Here is an 11,242-nt window from a genome sequence, read left to right as displayed (position 1 = left end):
ATGTTTAATAACTTCTCTTTTATTTAATAACATTTATAATCACATGTGGTTTAATAGTAAAATGTTTTAAATCATATATGATTATAAAGACATAATAGTTTAATCACATGTGAATAAGTTAACTTTTAAAATAACTATAATCACATGTTATATAAAAGAAAAATAAATTAATCTTATATGAATGTAATAACAAATATTTCTTTTTTTCCAGTTGCTTTATGTATATATGGTCAATTGCAGTGTAGTTAATGCTAAGAGAAAACAACCAGTTATCTGTCACTGGACATCAGAGAAAATGAAGCTCAGAGCAATTTACCAAAAAGAAATCCTAAAGGAATTTGCTACAGGACATTTTAATGAAGAGTTTGTAGAAGAAGATATAAATTAGGAGGAAAAACTAATAAAGCAGTTATACAATAAAAAAAACTTCTCATTATTTAATAGTCTTAATGTTTAATAATATATATTGCTAATATAAACTTTAAATTATTTATGATTTAGGATTATGAACAAATGATTTTGATGAAGAGTAGGAAGTTCAGTTTGTTGATTTAAAATGGAATCAATAACTTCCCAACAAGTGTAATATTGCATCATTTGAAAAGTATGATGGATTATTTTTTTAATGATGAAGATAAAAATGTTGAAGAAGACAAGGGAAATGATGATGATGATGATGATGATGATGACGAGGATGATGAAGATAAGGATAATGATGATGATGATTATGATAATGAAGATAATGATGATAGTTGTGACAATGTTAAAGATAAAGAGAATAATGAACAAGAAAATAATGGAGTTGAAGGTAGAAATGAAAATGAAATAGAAAAGACTAATGAACGAGTGTAAAATATTGAAGGAGGATGTCAGTTATGTAAACTTTTTTTGAATCTTATATTATTATTATAAATATCTTTATATAATTACATGTGATTAATCACATATTTTATTTATATAAAAGTTTTAGTGGAAATGTAGATGAAGGAGATACAAGAGAAGGTAAATTAGTGGTCAGGAAGATGAAGTAGGTGGTGATGAACATCATGTTGTTGGGAAATATGAAAGTGGTCATAATGATAAATGTGTTATCATTACGTATGTTATAATCACATATGATTATATTTGTTATAATCATATGTGATTAAATCACATATGGTTATAATAACATATGATTGCATATGTTATAATCTCATGTTATTAACAAATTTTTTAAATTATATTCAGGTGTGGAGGGTAATAATCTTGATGGGAATAATGCACGTGAAAAAAATGTTCAAGGAGAAGGTAAATATGAGTATCATATGTGATTTGTAAAGTCACATATAATTATATATTGAAAATTTTTTCAAAGTTTTTTTAAGCGAATATTATTAACAATTTTTTATTAATTATATTCAGGTGTGGAGGATAAGAATCTGGATGGGAAGAATGTAGGTGAAGAAAAACAAAATGTTCAAGAAAGAGGTAAATATGAGTATCACATGTGATTTTTAAAATTCATTATGTGATTAATTCAAATATAATTATATATTATTAAATATGTTATAATCACATATGATTACATACGTTATAATCAAATGTGATTATATTCACATGTGATCATATATGATTACATATGTTACAATCACATGTTACTATATATGTTATAATCACATACGATTATATTCACATATACAATTTTTTTAAAACTATTTTTAATCGAATATTATTAACAACTTTTTATTAATTATATTCAGGTGTGGAGGCTAAGAAGCTGGATGAGAAGAATACAAGTGAAGAAAAACAAAATGTTTAATAAATAGGTAAATATTAGTATCACATGCTGGATGCATAGATTCGAAGTATGTCCCGGACATCCGTTGGGATGCAGTTGGATGCATGTTGCAGCTCAGGATGCGTGGAGTGGTGATGATTAGGGTGTGGCAAGGCAATGATTGGTTATAAGTGTTGTAAGACTATGATGGGATCGTAGCATTCGCCAGTTCGAGGTAAATTATCATTGGAGGTTGTCATGAGTGTAAAAGGGAAATCAGTTCGTGCCTTGGGCACGCCGTCCAGGATTGTCAATGAGTATTTATGTTTAAGATTTATGACCATTGGGGTCCGAGGCGGAGTCGGGCCTGAGTAGCCCTCGATGAGTGGGGTTGTGGGTGAGGCCCCGTGTGTTTATGGCAACACAAGTTGGACCTAGTAGAGACCGTTGGGTCAAGGTATTGGATCTTGAGTAGTAGGATCAAGTGGATTGTTTCAAAGATAAAATGAGAATTAGGGATGACCATATACCAACTGAGAAAGAGAAGTATCCATTGTAGTTCCCCATTTATTAGTAAAAAAATGGTTGTAAGTTTATAATGTCTTGGGTTTCCTATATGTATTTTTATTGATTTTAATATGCTTGTTTAGCGTTATTTTCATAGTATTTTTAAAAATTATGTATAAAAACTTCTTTTAGTCTTGTGATATTAAAACTAAATTATAATATAAAAGCATAAGAACAACATCTTAAAAAATTAATAAAAACATTACAATACAAAATAAATTAACGACTCTTTAATTTAAGATAGTTTTAAATCATAATTGGCATTATAGCTCTGTGAACAGGTCGTAGAAGCCCCAATATTAATTGTCATCTCCTGTCTAGTAGGGTTTATCGTACGACTTTGTCACACCCCCAAAACGGAACGGAGGAAACGTTCGGGGGCGGATGACGTCTTGTACAGTAGGGTTGTGCATGGGTCGGTTTGGGTCGGTTTTGGACCCCAACCCATAAATGATCGGTTTCTGATTTTCAGAACCCAATAGGGTCGGTTTCTGGTCGGTTCGGTTTCTCGATTTCTGATATTGGTTTGGGCGGTTTCTCGGTTTCTTGGGTTCAACCCATACACTTACGGTTTCTGGGTTTAAACCCATGGGTTTTGGGTTTGAACCCATTTTCCAGAAATGTAACAATTAGTTAAATAATTAAAAAAACACCTAATTGAAGTTAAATACTTCAAAAAACATGAGTTTTACAAACAAATTGTATATTACAACCAAACACACAATGTTGAACAATATGGGCATTTCACTTTCTTAGCACCCTTCTTTACGGCATCTCGATCAAAATGTTGCCATACCCAAGATACTCTATGACCACCACCCTTATTATCTGCAACTTCTTCATCATCTCCTTCATCAACATCAAGATCAACATCAACAGTTTGTGGAGCATCAACATCAGCAGTTTGTGCATCTAGTTGAGACCTTTCCATCTACATAAAAAAAACAATCAACAATCCATATGTAAACCAAAAGATTTCAGGAAATAAAAAGCTTCAATTCAGCAATATTCATCAACATTTCACAGCAATCCATAAAATTCACAGCTTTCATGTACATGTCATTAGTTGGAAATCAAAAACGACGTTTTGTCTTCCCTTTTTGACCTCACATGTCTTACTTGAGATCATGCGAACATCCTAATTAGTAAAAGTATTTTTATTATGTTTTACCATATCATCGGCTCAAGGGTTGAGTGATGTTGTTGCTTCCGTTAAAAAAAGAGAAAATTACACAGTTAAGATCAATAACATTTGACGCAAACATTAATATTACAATTTACTACTTGCAAAGTTATGTCTTTGAAACCACTATTGTTGCATTGTTGCACGGAAAAAGTCGATCAACATCAGTATCAGCACCTTACGTGCATGTCTAGATAATGCATTTATAGACTCCGCATTGTTCGACGACATAAGATTGTATCGGTTGCCTCTAAAATGTGCGCTAGACCAAGTTTCGGGATTTATACTTTGTAAGTATTCCCATATTGGTTCCTTTTTCCTTTTCATTTTGTCTATGACAACATTAAAACCATCAACTGTATAGTTTTTGAAAAACCATGTCCAAGAATCTGTACACTCATTGTCCAAGAATCAGTACACTCATTTTTGCATGTATCATATGCAACCGGTAATATTTGGTTTTGTCCGTCCTTAGTAACTGCAAGTAACATGGTACCTTTGAACTCGTCATTTAGGTGGGCTCCATCTACTACAAGGGTTGACTTACATCAATTGACAAAAGAGCGTACCTACAATACATTATATATCTATTTAAATATACTGATTATAGTTAAGTAAATCAAAATAATATATATATATATATATATATATATATATATATAGTAATACTAACCGAGCAACCAAGTGTGACATACAAGAACTCAAACCGATCATCAACATCTGTTTGAATATGTGTCCCCGTGTCGGGATTATGTTTGACCAAATTGTGGAAATAAGCCGAAACTTTTGGTAAAAGGATCATCTTTTGTACCCCTTAACAACAACAGTGCATATTACTTCGCACACCAAGCCTGATGGTATGAGATACTGATTTTCAATTATGCATTCATATCGTTAACAATATCTTGTCCTCGATATACTCTACTATAATCTTCAACCAAAACATCAGCAAGATAATCACCCAAAACATGTTTGTTTGCTTGTCAATGATTTGGTTGCAACATTGTTGAAGAACATGTTTGTACATCAACAAATTTATTCACTTGGAAAAGTCCGCCATAATTTTTGATTTCTTTTGCTCTTAGTAACCAAGAATAATTTTTCCCAACACACACAGCCACATACCTTGATTTGGTCAATCTATTTGTTTTCGTCAGAAAACCTTCTTGAAGACATTTTTTTCCCAATTGCCCGTTTTAGAACGTCTTTGTTATTAAATATACGGAGGCATTCAATCTTTTGATCAGAGTCTACCATCTATGATGGGATGCCTTTATTAAACACCAACTGGACATATCGGTAGATGTGGCATACTGTAAAAAAAGTTATTGGGAAACTTAGATTTACGTTCATCACCCAACTCATCTCCATCAACAGTGGCGGAGGTTATGTAGGACCAGGTGGGTTGTGCCCCCCTACCCCCTATTTTTTTCTATAATTAGTCCTTAAGTATTAAAAAAGTTACATATTAAGCCTAAAACTATAAAATTTGACTTTGGCCCCCACTCTTCTTCAATTTATATATATATATATATATATATATATATATATATATATATATATATATATATATATATAATTAGTCCTTAAGTATGTAACTTTGGCCCACACTTTAAACACTTATACTTTCGCATATCGAAAGGCAAAATCACAGATGACACTAATCTATCTACGATTTTAATGGCTATTTTTGTAATTCTGGATTTTTTTTGGCTATTTTATGCAAAAAGATTAAGAAAAATGTTTATTTTTATTTTTTTTATTTTATGCAAAGAGATTAAGAAAAATGGTTATATTTATAATTGACAAAATTGCAAGAATGGTCCGTGTGGTATGTTCAAAATTGCTACTTTGGGCCAAACAGGTTTGGACTAGCATCAATAGTCCAAAGGTTTTCATTTTGCTGCTGTTTTGGTCCAAATCAGTTTAAAAAATCTAAAAATGACGGATTTGCCCTTTTCCATTTGTTTCTTGATTTTCTTTTTGTTATTTAATTATTTTCTAACTAAAAAAATTAAAAAATAAAATAAAATCTCTCTCTCTCTCTCTCTCTCAAAAACCACCTAACATACAAGATTATATCTCTCTCGGTCTACAGTTACGTCGGAAACCATCGAAACTAAAGCCCTCCTTCGTCTTCTCCAGCTTGATCGTCTTCTTCGTCGAATCACAACACCGCCACCTATCGTTATTTGAAGAATTAGGGTTTTGGAATTTCCAGCTCCACTGACTTTGTCTTCGTCGATCTGGGTTACATCCACCGACTTCGTCGTCTTCTCCGGCTTCATCGTCTTCTTCGTCTAATCACCAGCTTCATCTTCTCCAGTGTTTCTTCACATCTAGCTCCGTAGAAAACTAATATATCTCAGTCCACCACCACTGCCATCGACTGCACCAACAATATTTTCATCGACAACCACAACCACCATTGCCATCGAACACCAAACACACCCACGCCTACAGATTTCGGCCTCACAACATCTCTTTGGTACCACAAAAAAAATTTCTTTCTTCACCAGAAAACCCATAGAAAATCCACACATTAGGATTACCATCTGCATCAGATGACACTAAACTTGATGATAATACCTTCCAAAATCGCCAAATACGACACTAAGCCACATAATCACCCCAAATAGAGACTGTCGGAAAAGACGTCGGTCTTCATCAAAATCACCTTCCACCCCATCACCGGAGATGCTACCAGAACCCTAAATCTAACACCACCACCGCCATCATTTGGGATAAATCAATCGCAGGAAGCAGTGACGGTGTTCATCGCTCTCCTCCTTGTTGATCTCCAAACAACAGATCGATGGTCTGAACCTTCATTATCTAGGGTTCAAATTTCTAATCGATTCAACAAACCTATTCTTGTTTTAATCGTGCAACCACCGCCACCACCGTCTCCACACCCCTGTTCTTCGAATTTGGTACCACCTTCAAGTTACAATCAGATTCAAGAGAACCATGTTCATCGTTCTCTTTTGTTTACATCATGGCCCTGTTCAGCGTATCACCAAACATCTCGACTGAGAGAAAAGGGCAAGAGAGATCGGAGATTAGAGTTTTACCCATTTGGGGTTTTAGAGAGAGAGAGAGAGAGAGAGAGAGAGAGAGAGAGAGAGAAATAAAGAAAGAAAGAAAGAGAGAGAGAGAGAGAGAGAGAGAGAGAAAAGAGATTTTATTTTATTTTTTAATTTTTTAGTTAGAAAATAATTAAATAACAAAAAAAATCAAAAAAAATGGAAAAGGGCAAATCCGTCATTTTTAGATTTTTTAAACTGATTTGGACCAAAATAGCATCAAAATGAAAACCTTTGGACTATTGGTGCTAGTCCAAACTTGTTTGGCCCAAAGTAGCAATTTTAAACACAAGATTTCTTGTGTTTTACTTGTATTCCCTCCCTAAAACAATGAAAAATCGTGAAAACGTAGGGGTATGAACTCACCTCAAGCGTGATTGCGGTTAGGTAACAGGATAGTTTAGAAAACGTGGAGGATATCGTATCCTAATTGATTAAACACGTGTGCATATGTGAACTAATAGTTAAAGTGTTGAATAAACACTTGATAAAAGAACTTATAATGATCTTAAGGAAATAACATGAAGATTGAAGCTCCAGGGAAAATTTGATGAAGGGTTGATATTTGAGAGAGAATTATGAATGTTTGCTACTCTTTCTAACTGTGAATGAGAATTGGCTTCTATGTGTGTATTATATATTGGAAAAGAAAGTATAAGAGTGTAAGAGAAGTGACACTTACGTTGGTAAGTGTAACATATCACTTTGGGAACTTAATCAAGGTAAAATATGTAGTTATTAAAGGTGTTTTCGGCCATAAAGGGGTTAGATTTCAGTCCAAGCTTTTCCCCATGAAGAGATTTCGGTCAAAGCTTCCAAAAGGAAGTGATTTCGGTCAACACTTCCCTTAAGGAGGTGATTTCGGTTTTGGTATGGAATCAAGACCGAAAATCCTTTGTTCTTTGCTTCTTAGAACCGAAAACCCCTTATTGGGGTATCATTCATGCCTTTTGATTTATTTCTTTGACTTATGTGACTTGTATTTAACTTATATAAGCATGGTTTTCAATATATAAGTATATATAACTCATATAAGCATGGTTTTCAAAGTATACATATATAACAACTTATGTAAACATGCCCTTATGGCATTCAGAGTTATATTGTATTAATATTATGATGTTAATTCACTTATACACGATTATAGTTTAGACTTGTTTGTTCAAGATTTTTTTTTTCTAGTTGTCACAGACTTGATCCACTACCGGATAACCTTTCAAAACAATTGTTTCTCGTGTGTCTTGCTTGACCACATGTAGAACACTCTTTTCTTATTGGAACCTCACATTGGGATGGAATACATTTTGTGTTTCTTGGCCTGCTTGACTGACGTTTATCCATTATAGGTGGTCTAACAGTCATCAAACCATCGGGGATCTCCTATTCGGATGACTTTGGCAAAGGGTTCACTAATTACTCATATGTTTTCCTCAATGTTTCGATATGGTAAGTTTTTAAAAGCATACATCGAGCATTATCCGTACTTGTTGATTGTTACCACTCTTATGACATGGCCACAATGTATGTCGTTAGGTTTCCACTACCTACATGTACATGTCATTAGTTGGAAATCAAAAACGACGTTTTGTCTTCCCTTTTTGACCTCACATGTCTTACTTGAGATCATGCGAACATCCTAATTAGTAAAAGTATTTTTATTATGTTTTACAATATCATCGGCTCAAGGGTTGAGTGATGTTGTTGCTTCTGTTAAAAAAAGAGAAAATTACACAGTTAAGATCAATAACATTTGACGCAAACATTAACATTACAATTTACTACTTGCAAAGTTATGTCTTTGAAACCACTATTGTTGCATTGTTGCATGGAAAAAGTCGATCAACATCAGTATCAGCACCTTACGTACATGTCTAGATAATGCATTTATAGACTCCGCATTCTTCGACGACATAAGATTGTATCGGTTGCCTCTAAAATGTGCGCTAGACCAAGTTTCGGGATTTATACTTTGTAAGTATTCCCATATTGGTTCTTTTTTCCTTTTCATTTTGTCTATGACAACATTAAAACCATCAACTGTATAGTTTTTGAAAAACCATGTCCAAAAATCTATACACTCATTGTCCAAGAATCAGTACACTCATTTTTGCATGTATCATATGCAACCGGTAATATTTGGTTTTGTCCGTCCTTAGTAACTGCAAGTAACATGGTACCTTTGAACTCGCCATTTAGGTGGGCTCCATCTACTACAAGGGTTGACTTACATCAATTGACAAAAGAGCGTACCTACAATACATTATATATCTATTTAAATATACTGATTATAGTTAAGTAAATCAAAATAATATATATATATATATATATATATATATATATATATATATATATATAGTAATACTAACCGAGCAACCAAGTGTGACATACAAGAACTCAAACCGATCATCAACATCTGTTTGAATATGTGTCCCCGTGTCGGGATTATGTTTGACCAAATTGTGGAAATAAGCCGAAACTTTTGGTAAAAGGATCATCTTTTGTACCCCTTAACAACAACAGTGCATATTACTTCGCACACCAAGCCTGATGGTATGAGATACTGATTTTCAATTATGCATTCATATCGTTAACAATATCTTGTCCTCGATATACTCTACTATAATCTTCAACCAAAACATCAGCAAGATAATCACCCAAAACATGTTTGTTTGCTTGTCAATGATTAGGTTGCAACATTGTTGAAGAACATGTTTGTACGTCAACAAATTTATTCACTTGGAAAAGTCCGCCATAATTTTTGATTTCTTTTGCTCTTAGTAACCAAGAATAATTTTTCCCAACACACACAGCCACATACCTTGATTTGGTCAATCTACTTGTTTTCGTCAGAAAACCTTCTTGAAGACATTTTTTTCCCAATTGCCCGTTTTAGAACGTCTTTGTTATTAAATATACGGAGGCATTCAATCTTTTGATCAGAGTCTACCATCTATGATGGGATGCCTTTATTAAACACCAACTGGACATATCGGTAGATGGGGCATACTGTAAAAAAAAATTATTGGGAAACTTAGCTTTACGTTCATCACCCAACTCATCTCCATCAGCAGTGGCGGAGGTTGTGTAGGACCAGGTGGGCTGTGCCCCCCTCCCCCCTATTTTTTCTATAATTAGTCCTTAAGTATTAAAAAAGTTACATATTAAGCCTAAAACTATAAAATTTGACTTTGGCCCTCACTCTTCTTCAATTTATATATATATATATATATATATATATATATATATATATATATATATATATATATATATATATATATATATATATATGTATATATAATTAGTCCTTAAGTATGTAACTTTGGCCCACACTTTAAACACTTATACTTTCGCATATCGAAAGGCAAAATCACAGATGACACTAATCTATATACGATTTTAATGGCTATTTTTGTAATTCTGGATTTTTTTGGCTATTTTATGCAAAAAGATTAAGAAAAATGTTTATTTTTATTTTTTTATTTTATGCAAAGAGATTAAGAAAAATGGTTATATTTATAATTGACAAAATTGCAAGAATGGTCCGTGTGGTATGTTCAAAATTGCTACTTTGGGCCAAACAGGTTTGGACTAGCATCAATAGTCCAAAGGTTTTCATTTTGCTGCTGTTTTGGTCCAAATCAGTTTAAAAAATCTAAAAATGACGGATTTGCCCTTTTCCATTTGTTTCTTGATTTTCTTTTTGTTATTTAATTATTTTCTAACTAAAAAAATTAAAAAATAAAATAAAATCTCTCTCTCTCTCTCTCTCTCTCAAAAACCACCTAACATACAAGATTATATCTCTCTCGGTCTACAGTTACGTCGGAAACCATCGAAACTAAAGCCCTCCTTCGTCTTCTCCAGCTTGATCGTCTTCTTCGTCGAATCACAACACCGCCACCTATCGTTATTTGAAGAATTAGTGTTTTGGAATTTCCAGCTCCACTGACTTTGTCTTCGTCGATCTGGGTTACATCCACCGACTTCGTCGTCTTCTCCGGCTTCATCGTCTTATTCGTCTAATCACCAGCTTCATCTTCTCCAGTGTTTCTTCACATCTAGCTCCGTAGAAAACTAATATATCTCAGTCCACTACCACTGCCATCGACTGCACCAACAATATTTTCATCGACAACCACAACCACCATTGCCATCGAACACCAAACACACCCACGCCTACAGATTTCGGCCTCACGACATCTCTTTGGTACCACAAAAAAAATTTCTTTCTTCACCAGAAAACCCATAGAAAAATCCACACATTAGGATTACCATCTGCATCAGATGACACTAAACTTGATGATAATACCTTCCAAAATCGCCAAATACGACACTAAGCCACATAATCACCCCAAATAGAGACTGTCGGAAAAGACGTCGGTCTTCATCAAAATCACCTTCCACCCCATCACCGGAGATGCTACCAGAACCCTAAATCTAACACCACCACCGCCATCATTTGGGATAAATCAATCGCAGGAAGCAGTGACGGTGTTCATCGCTCTCCTCCTTGTTGATCTCCAAACAACAGATCGATGGTCTGAACCTTCATTATCTAGGGTTCAAATTTCTAATCGATTCAACAAACCTATTCTTGTTTTAATCGTGCAACCACCACCACCACCGTCTCCACACCCCTGTTCTTCGAAT

At 33.9% G+C, this 11,242-nt stretch overlaps 1 protein-coding gene across 1 annotated transcript; it reads left to right on the top strand.

The window, feature by feature from the left end:
• The first annotated feature begins 609 nt into the window (after positions 1 to 609).
• Positions 610 to 1,798, top strand: LOC111912486 (uncharacterized). Its single transcript, XM_023908224.1, has 5 exons — positions 610 to 848; positions 965 to 1,002; positions 1,228 to 1,287; positions 1,402 to 1,467; positions 1,740 to 1,798. Exons 1-5 carry the CDS (start codon positions 610 to 612, stop codon positions 1,796 to 1,798), a joined length of 462 nt encoding a protein of 153 aa, XP_023763992.1.
• The last annotated feature ends 9,444 nt before the right edge of the window (positions 1,799 to 11,242 follow it).

This window comes from Lactuca sativa, chromosome 5, assembly GCF_002870075.4.
Source record: "Lactuca sativa cultivar Salinas chromosome 5, Lsat_Salinas_v11, whole genome shotgun sequence".
Taxonomy (NCBI): domain Eukaryota; kingdom Viridiplantae; phylum Streptophyta; class Magnoliopsida; order Asterales; family Asteraceae; genus Lactuca; species Lactuca sativa.
The sequence above is the reverse complement of the archived record's forward strand: the minus strand, read 5'-3'. Positions and strand labels throughout refer to the sequence as shown.

Coding starts and splice junctions, on each gene's coding strand:
- LOC111912486 (XM_023908224.1), top strand. CDS start 610: ATGGATTATTTTTTTAATGATGAAGATAAAAATGTTGAAGAAGACAAG. Junction 849..964: donor GAAAAGACTAATGAACGAGT/GTAAAATATTGA, acceptor TTTATATAAAAG/TTTTAGTGGAAATGTAGATG. Junction 1,288..1,401: donor AAAAAATGTTCAAGGAGAAG/GTAAATATGAGT, acceptor AATTATATTCAG/GTGTGGAGGATAAGAATCTG.